Source organism: Aulostomus chinensis, chromosome 12 (genome assembly GCF_037954235.1).
Source record: "Aulostomus chinensis isolate RoL2024-O1b breed Wild chromosome 12, RoL_Achi_v1.0, whole genome shotgun sequence".
NCBI classification, from domain to species: Eukaryota; Metazoa; Chordata; class Actinopteri; order Syngnathiformes; family Aulostomidae; genus Aulostomus; species Aulostomus chinensis.
In genome coordinates this window covers 848,275-864,772 of record NC_141331.1, presented here as the reverse complement: position 1 = coordinate 864,772, position 16,498 = coordinate 848,275, and the positions used below count along the sequence as shown (strand labels likewise).

The window sequence follows — 16,498 nt, the reverse complement described above, 5'->3', positions numbered from 1 at the left end:
TCTCGCCCGGAGCGTCATGGAAACCGTAGTTTAAAAACCACACGACATTAATAGCTCCTGAGCGAGGCGCGAAGAATTCAGAGAAAGGTCCCATTTTCAAGATCAGTTCACTCGTCATCCTAGAGATGTAGTGGCAGCAGTACTAGTAGTAGCAGTACTACTAGCAGTAGTAGTACTAGCAGTAGTAGTAATATCTGTACCAGCTATTTTGATTAGGTGCTAAGTCACACCTTACAATGACACAACTGATGGTTTCTTCACGTCCACTAACGTGTCCTATGAGACTGCCTTCCTCTTCCTCCACACCTTCCTCTTCCTCCACACCTTCCTCTTCCTCCACACCTTCCTCTTCCTCCACACCTTCCTCTTCCTCCATACCTTCTTCCTCGCCCTGTTCCTTGCACTCATCTCTTGTCATGTGTTTTTTTTTTTCAGAGGAGAGAGTTTGGACGCTGGTGAGCCACAACGTCACGGCGCCGGTCCGAGTCCAGGGCTCGTCTCTGCAGAAACCCCACATCATGACCTTCAACTACAGCGCCTCGGCCGAACAGCTCCATGCCATTGTGGCAGCATCGGAGCAGTGCCAGCAGGAAGTGGTTTACAGCTGCAGGAAGTCCCGCCTCTTTAACACCAAAGGTGTGTATTTGTCTGGAGGTTCCTGCGAGTCTTGGTGTTTGCGTGCTAAGATTCACCGGCTGTGTTGTTGCGTCCCACCCAGCGCTGCGGGAGCCTGCAGTGTCCCCAACTCGCCGCCATTGCTCCGAATCATGAATCTTTCATGAAGACGAATCCAGCGTTCCCTCGCCGCCGAGAACACAAACAAACACGTTCATTATTCGGCAGATCAAAGACAGACACACAACAAGCTGTTTCAAGTCTGCAGCCTCACTGCTCGGGAGCGCGATGGTGGGAGGTCAGAGGCTGTCAGTCATGATGTCATAATTTCTCTGACCAGTAAGACAGAAATAATCCCTCATTTTACCCACAAACAATAAACTGCTTCCTGATAACTTGGACCTCCAGGGCGCCACTTAGAGGGTGAGGCAGGGATCCTCACCCACCCACACACTCACCCACTCTCTCACTCACCCACTCTCTCACTCACCCACTCACTCTCTCTCACTCACTCGCTGTGGCCCTCGTTTATCAACTCTCTCAAAGCAGAATGAAGCCCCGCCCACTCCTCCACCAGCATCCGCTGATGTCACATGTTGATAACGAGCTTTCTGTGAGAGCTGATGGCTCCTCCTCCTCTACTAAAGGGTTAAATGTCGTCCTCTAACGATGCGCCCGCGTCGCCTCACAAGCACCAGTTTACCGCCGTCGTCTCAACAAAATCATTCACCTGTTCAGACGTGTTCACCTGCAGCTGATGAACATGACACATGGCACCTCATGTACACGAGAATTGAATCAGGTGCTTAATGAGTGTGAGCAGGCCGCTGAATGACTGAGCAGTAGAACGGCGTTCCACGTTCCACGTCTCGCTGTCACTCAGCTGCCTGCACCCTCAATCACCAAAGTGACAGTTAATCACTTCTGAGACTCAAACGCTCTGTGCTTAAGAGCTGGATCAGCGTCCCTGCAGCAGCGAACCGATGATGTCATCAGCCATTCATCCTCACACATGCACCTGACATCATCACCTCTACCTGTCCGTGTCTGTTGCAGACGGACGTCCGCTGTCCTGGTGGCTGGACCAGGGCGGGGAGAGGCGGAGCTACTGGGGAGGCTTCCTGCCTGGTGTCCAACAGTGCTCCTGCAGCCTGGAGGAGAACTGCATGGACCCAAATTACTTTTGTAACTGTGACGCCGACACACACACCTGGTACACACACACACACCTGGTACACACACACACACACACACCTGGTACACACACACACACCTGGTACACACACACACACACACACACCTGGTACACACACACACACACACACACCTGGTACACACACACCTGATACACACACACACTTGATACACACACACACACACCTGGTACACGCACACACACACACCTGTTACACACACACCTGATACACACACACACACCTGTTACACACACACACACCTGGTACACACACACCTGATACACACACACACACCTGTTACACACACACACACTTGATACACACACTCACACACCTGGTACACACACACTCACACACCTGGTACACACACACACACTTGATACACACTCACACACCTGGTACACACACCTGGTACACACTCACACACCTGGTACACACACCTGGTACACACACACACCTGGTACACACTCACACACCTGGTACACACACACCTGGTACACACTCACACACTTGGTACACACACACCTACTGTGGTGGCTTCACAGGAGCATCGTCCCCACTGTTCCGTCTGAGAGGATCCTGATGATGTCACTGGGGTGTGTTTATGGTTGTCAGAAAACATGTTTGATTTCTGAGGTTACTGTCATACGCGTACGTGTATACTTCCAGGGTTAGTTGTTGACTAGACATGAACACAAGGTGAGTTTAGAGCAACCTATAATAGACTAGATGGTCACCAGATACAGCAGAGATACACTTGTGCGTAAAGGTTTACCTGGATGAAGAGTAGCGGCGCCGCTCTTCCATGGCCGCGTCTCAGCGTGTCCTCCTCTGTCCCTGTGCAGGGCTAATGACTCGGGAGTCCTGTCCTACAAGGACCACCTCCCGCTGCGCCGCGTGGCTGTGGGGGACACCAACCGGACGGGCTCGGAGGCCGTCTACAGGGTGGGCCCGCTGCGTTGCTATGGAGACAGTAAGTGTTGGACTTTCTCAGGAAAGCCTTCAATAGCCTGACAGCAAGCCTGTCTTCACAAACAGCAGCTCAAGGTCAAACGCGTGGCGAGAGCAGCAGCGAGCTTCCTGTCAACAATCAACATCTCACACGTCTTTTATGTAGATGAAGTCAGTCGAGTTTAACATCGGAATCAAACCTGTCAGGACGCCATTTCACTTGGGTCCATGTTTGACCTCCAAGACCCTGATGGTGCTTCCTCCCCCCACGCCTGCCAACACACACACACACACACACACACACGCACACACACACACACACACACACACACACACACACACACACACACACACTTCCTGACTGATGCCTCATCCTTGATTTCTGTCCTCCAGAGTCAATGTGGAACGCAGCGTCCTTCTACCAGGAGTCGTCCTACCTGCACTTCCCCCCCCTGCAGGCAGAGCTGGCCTGTGACATGTCCTTCTACTTCAAGACCAGTGCGCCGTCAGGCGTCTTCCTGGAGAACAGGGGCCACAAAGACTTCATCCGCCTAGAGCTCAGCTGTGAGTGGAGACACGCCCACCAACCAGTTGTTGGCCTGTCGTCATGGCAACAGACCTGACAAATCATGAATTCTTACTTTGTCCAAATCACCATCATGATGTTGTTATTTCAGCATCAGTTTTATCTGTTTATTACAATTAAATCAGTCAAAATCGACCTTGATGATGTCATGACCATATCTCTCTGTTGACAGAAGTGAGGGAGCCTCTCCCTCTGACTTCCTGTTTGTGGGATCATGTAACACGTGACTAAGATGACATCCAGCAGGTGTTCTGTGACGTCAGACACGGTTGTGGTCTAGGGTTTCAGGGTTCTAGCACCGTGGCGTTCTCACTTGTACAGACATAAACACAAACCACTTGGTTGGAGATTTGTATTTGAGACTCTCCCTTCGTAACCCTCCTGGAGGCGCTTGTAGACACTCATGATGGCGTGGATTGGCGATGAGGAGGTCAGAGTGGCGTTCCAGTACTGGTTTACTGTGACATTTGCAGCTCGTTCTATCGTGAGGAACCTTCGGCTCGGATATTTGTGTGACAGTTTGATGGTTCCAGGTGGGAGGTGCTTGTAGTAGCTGTGTTGGGCGTCGTGAGAAGGAGGAGCGCTGACTGTGTGGGGGTGTTTGCAGCCACCATGTTTCACCGCAGTCTCCTGGGTGAAATATTGACAAACTGTTGGCCAAACCCCCTCATTAATGCACGCTGGCCGCCGCGCCCTACAGCAGCAATGTGTCATGTGACCACAGACAGGGATGATGAGGGAGGCCATGGAAGCAACACCTAATCTTTACTCTGTGTGTCTGGGGTCTCAGCTCCCTCTGTGGTCACCTTCTCCTTCGACGTGGGCAACGGCATGGCGATGGTGTCGGTGAAGTCCCACCTGCCCCTGAATGACCGCCAGTGGCACTACGTGAGGGCGGAGCGTAATGTGAAGGAGGCGTCTCTGCAGGTCGACCAGCTTCCTGTCCGCTTCCTGCAGGCTCCGGCCGACGGACACCTGAGCCTGCGCCTCAGCGGCCAGCTGTTCGTAGGTACGAGCACCTGCAGCCAGCGTTCTTCATGTTCTCTCCATGTGGAACATCTGGACAGATGTGGAGATATTTAGGTTCTACAAGGATTTTAATAGGAGGAAGCTCGTTTAGTTGAATAATCATAATTTCTGATAATAATGAAAGTGATTTAGTCACTTCTTTTATTTGCTAATTAATTATAATTAATGAATTAATTGTAATAGCAGCAGGGACGAATACATCCAAATGTGGTTGCCCAGCATGTACATAAGCAGTGACAAGTTCCAGTGGAGCTTTGGAGGTGCTGCGTCAAATCACTGCACCCAGACAGGAAAGTAGTTCCGGCTACGTGTCTGATTCTACCTCTACAACGTCTCCTCATTTTCTCGCTGCTTCAGTGCTTCAAGCACCAAACAAAGATCAGAATAGAGGAAGAATGGAAGAGAACCTAAACTTTTAATAGCAGTCAAACTTGAAGAGCCATCCCATTATCGCTAATGAACTCCAGACGCTAGCCTGACCCACATTAGTGTGCAACGTTCCTCCCTGAGTCCTAATGAGATCTCACACAGACCAGCGCCTCCGACCTCTTCAGAGGAATAAGAAGCAGCAAAGCTTGATGGAGATTCTGATTCCAGTAAACGGTGTCGTCTTCCCCCCAGGGGGCACGGCGTCCCGGCAGCGGGGCTTCCTGGGCTGCATCAGGACTCTGGCCATCAACGGTTTGACCTATGACCTGGAGGAGAAGGCCAAAATGGCACCCGGGGTGAGCTCTGGTTGTCCTGGTTACTGCAGCGGCTCCAGCAGCCTCTGCCACAATAGAGGGCGCTGCATCGAGAAGAGCAGCGGCTTCGCCTGCGACTGTTCACAGTCGGCGTACGGAGGACCCACCTGTAAAGACGGTGAGTGGTTTGGTGAATAATTAACACCTTTATAAGAAGTATTATTTCACATAATCAAGTACAATATGTGGCTGTGCTGTTGGACCTCTGCAAATGTGGAGGTGAAGTGAATGTATTTTACACTCTGACCCTCTAGGGGGCAGCACATTGCCCCATGGACTGTCCACAGATGTTCCATGCTAACTTCAGGGTACCTACGTACATTTGCTCACAGGAAACTTGTGTTTACTGAGTTCAGTGTTGCAAATGAACTCAAGTAAAAGAAACCTGCCAATGTCCACCCTTCACCTCCTGACAATGAAATCATGACATCATGATGACATCATCCGTTTCTAGACAGCACAAAAAATGTTTCTGATCACAGGAAGTCTGATGCAGCTTCACCTGAAGTTTCTTCAAAACTAAAACTTTGTCGCAAATGAACGACTCCCATTTTGTGTCAAGCTGCGTCTTCACATCGATCTTATCAAAGATCTGCATGCATGAAACTTGAAACACAACATGAGATCGTGAGAACATGAGAGGAGAAACATGTTAGCTGTGGGTTCGTTTGTGTGCAGAGGTGTCGGTGTCGTTCGACAGAGAGTCCTCAGTCACCTTCACCTTCCAGGAACCGTTCTCCGTGATGCAGAACAGGAGCTCGCAGACGTCCAGCGTGTCCAGAGAGTCCAGCAGCAGCAGCAGCAGAGCCCGCGAGGACGTGGCCTTCAGCTTCGTCACCTCCCACAGTCCCGCCATGCTTCTGACCATCAGCACCTTCAGCCAGCAGTACATCGCTGTCATCCTGACTCGCAACGGTACGCTCACATCTGACGCCAAGAATAGAGTGAAGAACTCACGAGTTCATAAAATACTTCTAAAGATTATGTTCATGATTTTTTGTGTTGAATTTATTTACACTTGAGGAATCAGATGGCAGTTTTAGCTCACTGGTAGAAATGAGCTCACCCAGCTGAGTGGAGCCTTGGTTCATCTTCTGTTTAAGTGACGACATCCAGATTTATGGAGGGAACGGACAAAAACTACTGTCTCTCCTGTCAGGCTGGGGAGCTGGCACACATCAATTGTATCAAGTATTTTTACACAAGATACTGCTGTTTTACTCAGTGAGGGACCTTCTATCAGCTTACTAACAGGCTGAGCTGTGTCAGAGCACAGTGCTGCCCTGCTGGACCAGAACACAGCCGCCCGCCTCCTCCTGGAGGCTCAGCCGGACCTCCACACCCGCTGACAGTCCACTTCCTGTAGGAGCCATTTCATCTTCCTCTCACTCAACCCTCGGTGCCCCTCAGCCGAGCGTCGGCCCGTGTCTCAGCTCTGTTTACCAGCCGCGGTCTTGTAAACGGGGCTGGATCAAGCGCCACTTCATCCACCGTCTCTGTGGGACTCAAAGCTCCTCACCAGCAGAGATTCTAATATTGACTCAACACTTCTCCGCCGCGCTCGGCTTCCTGACTCTTTGATCTGGCGGCTGGTGGATGTGGGAGGATCACTGCGCTCCTATTGACGTGTTCAGAGCCCCGAGATAAATATTTATGTATCGCAAACAGGGTTCTATTTAGAGAGGCTTCACCTGCTTCAGTCAATACCTGCTGCTCATCGCCTCGCTTTTATTTCAGCACACGGAGGTGAATGTGGATCCCAGCGGATCTGAAAACTCCTGAAATGTCTTGCAGCCGCGCAGATCAACTCAGGAAGCATTTGGACATCTCTGCTTCTTCATGTCTTCTTGTTTTCCAGAGGAAACATTTTCAACTTTTAACTGTCAAGACTTTTTCTGCTGTTTGGTGACCAGAAGCTGATGACGAGTATCAGTGTCACCAGACCTCAGGGGCGAGCGTCCGTCTGCAGGCCCGTTTCCTGAAAATGTTCTGATGGTTTCTCTCTCATGTACGAATCAAGTTACTGAAGAAACAGAATTGAACTTTCAACCAAAAAGTCCAGACTTGAGTCCTTCAACAACACAGATAAATCCACGATGCTTCCCCAACACCTCCCGGGACCAGACCAGACCAGACCAGACTAGACTATACCAGACCAGACCAGACCAGACTAGACTATACCAGACCAGACCAGACCAGACTAGACTATACCAGACCAGACCAGACCAGACTAGACTAGACTAGACTAGACTAGACTAGACCAGACTCCCTGACAAGGTGCTGAAACAACCCAACCGGCCCCTCCAGCTCTACTCCGAGTCTCTGTAAGGGGGACACCAGAGGAAACCCACGTCAGACCCTTGTGAGCTAATCTCAATCTGTCATTCGTGACCTGAAACTGTTGATGAGAGCAGGAACGGGAACTGAATACTGGACTCAATGTGGACTCGCACAAATCTGAATTGGCTGCAGTCCAAACAAAGACATGGTTTCCTTCTGAAATGTATTTTGTGTCTTTCTCCCATCCTGAAGAACGTCAGTCTCAAGGGCTTCTCCTCATTGTTCTCTGCCACCACACTCAGGGAGTCTCCAGATCTGGTACCACCTGCAGACGGACCGGAATCCTGACGTGTTCAGTCCATCTCTCAGCAGTCTGGCTGACGGGCGACTCCACCGGATCCGGATCCACCGGGAGGGTGGAGACCTCTATGTGCAGGTGATGTGTCCTGAGCTGATTAGTTGCTGTGGTCTGCTTGAGAGAGAGCAGAACCGCCAGGTCTGTTTCCTCTCAACAAGACGGTTGGGGTTACGGCGGCGCCCTCAAGTCTGAACGCTAACGAGACATGTTCCCATGAAGAGAAACTAAACTAAACTTAGCATCCTGGTCCTGAGGCCTGGAACCAGCTCGCGTCCCGGGTGGAGAGGGATTTTCTGTCTGGATGAGGAGACTTGAACTTTCTACTCAATGATTGACAGCAAAACATTTCTGTCAAGTGGAAAAGTTTATACATAAACACACACGTGTGTGTGTGTGTGTATCTGTGTGTTAGTGAGTGAGTGTGTGTGTGTGTATCTGTGTGTTAGTGAGTGTGTGTGTGTATCTGTGTGTTAGTGAGTGTGTGTTCTGAAACTCTGAATGATTGTCTTAAACAAAAACACCTGTGAGGTCATGAACAAATCCCTGCTGAGCAAAGCTCTCCAGGTTGATGACATCATGAGTTCCAGGTCATTGACTCTCAATGGTCTGGATTTAAAGGGGAACGACTGCTGACATCCAAGTGGAGTTTAATGCGGGTCTGGAGCCTCCTAGTGGAAGCAGACAGAAACACAGGTTCAGGTTTCTCTTCCAGGCTCTTGCGTGCTCCCTGGTAGTATTTGTAGTGTTACTAATTATGGCCGTGTATTCTGTATATCCTAGGTTGATGTAGTATTGGTGCTTGGCCCAGTATTGGTATGAACAGTATGGAGGTGGATTGATGGAGGATGTGTTTCCTCTGAGTGTCAGCGTAGAAGCGATTAAAGCAGATCCAGCAGCAGGAAGTGCTTCTCCACGCCACGATGAGATCAAACGTATCAGCGATATGTCAGATCTGCACATCATGAAACTTGAAGACACGTCGATGTATCGAGCTGCTGACATGGCGAGCGACAGACCGAAGCACTTAAGAGCTAATTGTGATCAGCTGACAGCTGGCGTGAATCACGTGTGAAGGATCTACCAATCCCACCAACTGAGTTTGTCTCTCCTTCCTTGAGCAGACGGACCAGGACGTGGACAGGAAGTACAGCTTGACATCGGATGCTGAGTTGATCTTGATCAGGTCTTTGAGTTTGGGTAAAGTCAGCGGTGAGTCCACCTCCACTCTTGCTTCTCTGTCAGTCTTCACACCTGAGCATCGATACTGGTGCCTTCATCCATCCACTGTTACACTCCAACACTTTTATTCATTTGTTCCACTGTCACAAATCACAAAATTCCTCGAGGGAACGTCCACTACATAGGAAATGTCTGTTCTCAGAGCGCCGCTGCAGAATAAAGGAACCTGAGGAAGCAGTGAGTCAAACACGCCGTTTCATTCACAGTGACATGCTCCGCCTTCATCAGTCACATGGCTCCTCTAGGGAGCTGAGACCCAGGCTAGTTAGCTTAGCACAATGACTGGTAGTGGGTGGGAAGTGTTAGCATAGCTCCCTCTCTGCCTGCATTAATATCAGGAGGGTTGTGTGTCACCTTGGTGATGAATACCAGTTTAACATGAGGAGACGTTGTAGTGGTAGAATCAGACACGTAGCCGGAACTACTTTCCTGACTGGGAGCAGTGATTTGACGCAGCACCTCCAAAGCTCCACTGGAACTTGGGTCAACAGAACCAAAAGTTTGTTGAGGACTGGAAGAGCGACTGATGCCACACAACTCCCTCAACATCTACCGCCAGAGAGAAGAAGCCCCCCGCCATCGACGCGTGGCTGGTAAATTCTGTGATAAAGATGAAACTGTTCTCTGCCTGTGTGTTCGGCAGTGGGCGACACCTTCCCAGAGGAGGTGGTGGCGGCGGGGTCGAAGGGTTTCATCGGCTGTCTGTCGTCAGTCCAGTTCAATCACGTGGCCCCTCTGAAAGCGGCGCTGCTGAATCGAGGGAGCTCATTGGTTGCTGTTCGGGGTCCGATGGTACAGTCGAACTGTGGCGCTCTGGCGGACTCCATCACGTCCAACAACCTGCAAGGTAACACAAGTCACGCTTGAGAGAGTTTGATGTGATCATGTGATGTTCACATCCCAAGTTGTACTTTCAATACAGGCCGTCGGGGTCGTTGAGGGTCGTTGAGGTCGTTGAGGGTCGTTGAGGAAGTTGAGGGTCGTTGAGGTCGTTGAGGGTTGTTAAGGTCGTTGAGGGTCGTTGAGGTCGTTGAGGGTTGTTAAGGTCGTTGAGGACGTTGAGGGTCGTTGAGGTCGTTGAGGGTTGTTAAGGTCGTTGAGGGTCGTTGAGGACGTTGAGGGTCGTTGAGGTCGTTGAGGGTTGTTAAGGTCGTTGAGGGTCGTTGAGGACGTTGAGGGTCGTTGAGGGTCGTCAAGGTCGTTGAGGGTTGTTGAGGTCGTTGAGGACGTTGAAGTCGTTGAGGGTTGTTGAGGTCGTTGAGGGTCGTTGAGGGTCATTGAGGTCGTTGAGGAAGTTGAGGGTTCGTTGAGGACGTTGAGGTTGTTGAGGTCGTTAAGGACATTGAGGTCGTTGAGGGTCGTTGAGGTCGTTGAGGACGTTGAGGGTCGTTGAAGTCGTTGAGGGTTGTTGAGGTCCTTGAGGGTCGTTGAGGGTCATTGAGGTCGTTGAGGATGTTGAGGTCGTTGAGGGTCATTGAGGTCGTTGAGGACATTGAGGTCGTTGAGGTCGTTGAGGACGTTGAGGACTTGAGGGTCGTTGAGGACGTTGAGGTCGTTGAGGGTCGTTGAGGTTGTTGAGGGTCGTTGAGGACGTTGAGGTCATTGAGGGTCGTTGAGGTTGTTGAGGGTCGTTGAGGACGTTGAGGTCGTTGAGGGTTGGCTCCCTGCCAACAGTGAGCTGGTAAACACTCATGACCATGCTGGCATTCAGACCTTTAAATGACACACGCATTTCAGTGGTCGCTGCTGCTGTGGGATATAAAAGCCTGCTGGCGTGTCACATCGCTTTCCTGTCACCATCTGCTGGACAGCAGAGAGGCGCCGCGCTGATTCACCTCCTCGCCCCCTCGGTTCACCTCATCCCTCTTCAGATCCAGAGGCTTCCACACGCTTCAAATCCCATCAGCCATCATGTCAGCCATGTGATCTCTCCCGCTGGCCACAAAGAAGAAAATGAGAGTTTGCACAGTCAGTTGACCCAAACTGAGGAAGAGTCATCCAAACAGGAAGTTGAAATCTTAACAGCAGTTTGTTGTGGTTACAGGAAAGTCTGATGATCCAAAACATGCAACAGGAAGTGTTGCACATCTTGTAGACATCTTATCAAAATAAAACTGAGCAGAGTTTGTTCTCATGAGCCCCTGGGACTAAACTCAGCTGTGACCAGGAGGACCCGGAGTCGAGTTCCTCAGAAGAAAACACCGCCACTGCTCTTCTGACTGGATTCGTCAGTTGATGATGTCATGTGTTGTTGTTTTTTAAGCTAATAGGCTTCGGTAGCCTGTCTGTCGAGGCAAGTCTCCGCCCTCTCGGCGGAGTATTGTAATTCAACGGTGTATTTCCGTGTTTGTAAAGGGCAGCCTTGACCTGTGGAACTGCAGTATTATATCACAAGCACTGACGCCTTTGTGTATCAGATTAAAGTGCTGTTTAACGAGCCAGTCTCTGATGCAGGATCTCACGACTATACAAGGACTAATTCATTCTCCGCCTCCACAGATCAATCCGCCTCCACCAACAAGGACAAGCAGCCGCCCGGCACCGACAGCAGCAACGACGTGGCGCTAGTTGCAGGTTCGTTTTCCTCCCAGTTGCTATCTTTCTTTGTCGCCATCTTAATGACTTCTTGTGTCTGCTGCCAGTTTAGCCTCCTTTACTTCTGAATTCATTCACGCGACGTCTGAGCAGATCACCTCTCTCTCACAAGATGTGTCATCGTCTGAAGCGTGATCAAACCATCTCAACGAAATGAACTCTGATTTTCTGTTGTGAGGTTTGGAGGGAGGATGGAGCAGTTGGATGTAAACCGCCACGAGATGAATTCATACGTCTGATCGATCGTATCGCCGATGGCTTTGAGCCCTACAACCTCAGGCCGCTTGTTTTCGTGTCCTGCGCCGGTTGTTGGTGGCAGGCAGCAGGGCTTGAGCCTATCCAGCGGCCGTCCCGCTCTCTGTTCTCCAGAGAATTGCCTCCACTGATGAAGGTCACCGTGCAGCACAGTATTTCTTGTAAATGTTTTATTTCATAAAAAGCTGAGCATGTCCTCCACGCCGGCTCCGTGGGCAGTGATGTCATGAGCCCTTGTGGCTGGTCCTCTCCATCTCAGCCCTCCTGGAGTGAGTCGATCACGCAGAATCTGGGCAAAGACAAAGCAGCTTCATATTTTCAACTTTCTGACAGTCTTGGATGAACGACGTGACGTTCACTTCCTTCAGGAACTTGGAAGTTGTGATATCCTACGTGTGAGGTAATCTTGACCTTTGACCCCAGGCAACCAATATCCTCTCTGTTCATCCTTTACTCCGGGTGGACTTCATCTCATTCCATAGATACCAAGTTAACAAGAATGAGCAGGGGCACACAAAATCCCACAACATTACCAAACAAAGAGTAGAAATACATGGAGGTTGTGTACTTGGGAACCACCAATGTCCTTGAGCGGTGTTGCTAACAGCTACTGAAAACTGCTGCAGTGTTTCCATACATAATGACACAGGTGTTCTTGTTAGCAACCAAGCTAGTTTGAGAAGGTGGTGTCGGGAGGCGCACCAGCTTTGAGAGCAGTGAACAAAGATCAAAGGTGTGGCAGCAGGAAGTGACTGAGCGCGGCTGCGGCGTGTTAGCGGTTAGCTGCAAGAACTCAGACATTAGCCGTGTGGGACACAGGAACAAGATGTTTGATGACAACTAAGCTGTGTTTGTGTGCTGCTCCTCAGGTGTGGTGACAGCAGTTGTGTTCATCACCGTGTGTGTCATCGCCGTGGTAACCCGCCTCCTCTACCGGCAGCGAAAGCAGAGCAGCGACAGTAGCATGATGGAGAAGCAGCAGCGACACGGTGTGGAGACGGAGTACCGGACTGAGCTGCACCTGCACAACCCTGTCAGGGCCAACATGAAGGAGTACTACATCTGAGTACACCACTGCTACATCTGGATACTCCAACTTCACATCTGGATACTCAGACTACTATATTTAGGTACAGGGAGAGCTACATTTGAATACCCGGACTAAGCACATTGACTACTACTTTTAAATATAAGGAGTTCTAAATGTGAGTACACAGAGGAGCACTATATACAAGAATACATATATGAAGTGCTAAACCATGGTACATGGAGTACTACACCTTAGTACCAAAACAACCACATCTGAGTGCCAGGAGCACTACAAAATCTGAGTACCAGAAATACTACATCTGCATTCCAGGAATTATGCATCTGAGGGACAGGAATGCTGCAGCATGGGTGTACTGGGGTAATACCACATCGAAGTACCAGCAGTACTGAAACATCTGAGGAACAGGGTCACGACATTGAAGTATCAGGATTACTCCAACATCAGAGAGCCAGGACTGCTACAACATATGATACACAACTACAGCATTGTAACACCAGGGTACTCCAACCTCTGGGGACCAGAAGTACAAGAAAAACTGGGCACCATGAGTACTGCAAAATCTGAAGTCCAGGATTACCACAAAATTTTAGGACCCAGAGTACTACAACATGGTACCAGGAGTACTACAACATCTGGGGATTTACTGATGTTCTTCAACAGGCTCTCAGATCTCAATAGTGGGTGGGCGTGGCCTTGTTAACACCCGTGGGCGGGTGTGACCCTGTTTAGTGGGGTGGCCTTATAACAGCCGTGGATGAGCATGGCCCAGTGAGCTGCAGTGGGTGGGCGTGGCCTTCTTAATACGCATGGGTGGGCGTGGCCTTCTTAATACGCATGGGTGGGTGTGGCCCTGTGAGCTGCTGTGGGTGACGATGAGGCTGAAGCTCCTGAATGAGCAGAACAATTGTTGGTCATAGAAACAGGAAGTGCTGACAGGACGTGTCGAAGAGCGAATTTTTGCTGCTGTCTGTGTCTTCTTCTATGGTGCACACGGGGAGAGGGTGGCACCCCCTGCTGCTCAGGGCCTCATGACCTCCAGGTTTTCTTTACCAGGTTTTTGGAGGCAGAGGAACTCCACACACAGCTGGTCAACACCAGGATGAAGCTCCACCTCCTCGTCATGTATCGGAGCGTTAGACGTGTAGTTTGAAGACTTGAGACAAGCAGGAAACACCAAAAACCTGATCCAGAATCAGTTTTTCCACAATGTGTCACTACTTCAGAACATTTCTGCTGATCACTGATGAAACTCACAATGTTAGAGAGGAATTTCCTCAGATTGATTCACAGAGCAAACGTCTAAACGAGGAGCTGGACGTGTGTGATGGGTGTCGCTGTGCCTTCACAGGCCAGATCACAGGGACGCTTGCCATCACTTGTGTATACACCTGGTGATGTCACCAGCCAGGTGAGAGGCCCCAGCAGGCTGCTTCTTCCTGCACTCTGGAGTCACTCAGAAGCGATGACGGAGGGCAAACCTCCTGTTAGTGAGTACCAGGGAGGTGAAGTACACTTCTTGGTTGCAGTACTGCGCTGACGTCAAAGTGGGGTCTTGGTTCCAGGCCGGTTGAGCAGAACTGGTTTTCAGACTGGTGGTTGCTGGTGAATCCTCGGGCTACCTGGCTTCTTTTGTCAGCATCTGTGATGACGCTTAGCAGAAACGTATCAACAGGTTCTTATCACCCTACTCAACCTTCAGGAGCCACCTCCTCGGGTTCCCGTCTGCGCTCCAACGTCACCCAGGTCAGCAGCTCTGACGTAAACTCTGTTGTCACTGTTTGAGTGGATTGTTTGAGATGTTCCGTGTTAGCGAGACCTCTGCAACTGCTAAACGCAGCAGACGAAGCCTGAGGAACGACCCAGGAATCAGATGGAATCAAGTGGTGCAGACTAATAATCCTGTATTCACCTTGTACAGGTGAACCTAATTAAGTGGCTTGTCAGGTTTCAATGATACCAATTCATAAATAAGAAGATTGCAGGTCTCCATCTTCATCACGGCGCTAGCTGCCGCGCGGCTCAGCTCATCATCGCTAGTTTGAAGCTGGCAACTATGACGTCTCCATTCCAGGCGTCCTCGCTCTGGATGAGCTAATGAAGCTGAGCTCCACCTACCCCAGACCTGCTCCACCTCCTGCTGCTTCCACATATAAACATCAGCTGGCTCCTTCACCTGAAGGAGATATCAGATATGGCGCTCGCTCCCCCACAGTTGGTCTGAAGACGACCGGGAACATCGTGGCCGTGGCGTGGTGGAGTTGGTTCTGTATCATTTATTCACCGGCCGCTCCAGCGACACGTGTGTCTCGGCTGGCTTTGGTTCTGGTGGAGCTGCTGCGGCGGTGCTGGACAAAGGCGGCGGCTGGTCGTCTGTCCCTGTCACCTTCAGCTGCGGCGGATGAATGCGTCCAAATTCTCATGTGATTTCTTCTTCTGAATGATTTCTACAACTGCTCTTTTATTAGGGGTAAAGATGTTTAATTTAATAATAAAAGTGAATATATTCTTACCAGCCTGCTGCAACATGGCTTTACTTGCTCTCACAGACCTGCTGGAGTGGGTGGGTGGAAACGCCTGTCTCCAGCTTTTGTTCTTACATATTTACACTTTGTTCATACTTCCAAATACCTGTGTACTTTGTTCATTCCTGGAAGAATGAAGAAAGATCCTGGTCCTCTCCCCTACATTTTATGATTTATACAACTCGTTATTCATCTTATTCCTCTTTGTAGTTTTTAATGCCTGTTTTTCATTCTTATGTTTTTATTTATTTGCTGTATATCTTTGTGAATCGGACATTTTTCTGTATGACTGGTCCTTCGTTATCTTCGCTTATTATTTCACTTCCTCCTTTTGTTGTTTCATTTCTTGTGATATTTCGGCGGCCATCTTTGTAGTTGCAACTATTTACGTCCAAACTGAGGCCATACGTGTGGGCGTCACCCCGGCGGCACGTATGATGACGTCACTACCGCAAGTTCCACCTTCACTTGGAGCTGCAGACTTCCGGTATTTCAAAGGTTCTTTGTCAAGAATTTAAGTTGAAACATTCAAAAGTACCGAGAGAAGGTGAAGATGTAACAGCCAGCTGCCGCCTGCTGATGTTAGCATGCTAACCAGCTAGCGCGGGCTGCCGCCCTGCCACGTCACTGGGCACCTCCGGAAGCAGCCTCTCCCGTCAGCAGCTGAAATGACTCCGCTCACGTGCTGCCGATCGCCTTCCACCTCAGGTATGCAACCAGTGACGTCAGTTTCCAGGACACAGGTCCGCCAGCGTTTGAGCTCAACGCTTCGCGTCATCACCTTGTGAACTTCTTTCTAAAGCCGGGCGGAAGGTGAACGAGTTAATGGAGGCAGGGGGATAAATGTGGCTGTGATTCAATGTAACAATAAATTCATACAAACGTACGTCCTGACGTATAATAGATGGACTTTATTCAAGTTGCTTTTCCTGAGCGTTTCTGGAGTTCGCTGGTGGTCACCTGGATGGGACCTCCCTCACCTTCATTGATTACCAATCAAGTTTAGAGAAACATGAAACTGAAAACATTCAATGAGTTCTCGACCAAACAGGAAACGAAGAGGATTTCTCTGTGGAAG

At 50.0% G+C, this 16,498-nt stretch overlaps 1 protein-coding gene across 1 annotated transcript in view; it reads left to right on the top strand.

Moving 5' to 3' along the window:
• Positions 1 to 16,220, top strand: part of LOC147251647 (contactin-associated protein-like 5) — a 55,198-nt gene extending 38,978 nt beyond the window's left edge. The window contains exons 13-24 of the mRNA XM_086219487.1: positions 436 to 636; positions 1,672 to 1,828; positions 2,657 to 2,784; positions 3,156 to 3,326; positions 4,139 to 4,357; positions 4,999 to 5,238; positions 5,799 to 6,035; positions 7,703 to 7,836; positions 8,880 to 8,967; positions 9,641 to 9,844; positions 11,497 to 11,571; positions 12,717 to 16,220. Of these exons, the coding sequence (XP_086075613.1) occupies positions 436 to 636; positions 1,672 to 1,828; positions 2,657 to 2,784; positions 3,156 to 3,326; positions 4,139 to 4,357; positions 4,999 to 5,238; positions 5,799 to 6,035; positions 7,703 to 7,836; positions 8,880 to 8,967; positions 9,641 to 9,844; positions 11,497 to 11,571; positions 12,717 to 12,913 (2,051 nt within the window). The 3' untranslated portion in view covers positions 12,914 to 16,220. The remainder of the gene's footprint in view (positions 1 to 435; positions 637 to 1,671; positions 1,829 to 2,656; positions 2,785 to 3,155; positions 3,327 to 4,138; positions 4,358 to 4,998; positions 5,239 to 5,798; positions 6,036 to 7,702; positions 7,837 to 8,879; positions 8,968 to 9,640; positions 9,845 to 11,496; positions 11,572 to 12,716) is intronic.
• The last annotated feature ends 278 nt before the right edge of the window (positions 16,221 to 16,498 follow it).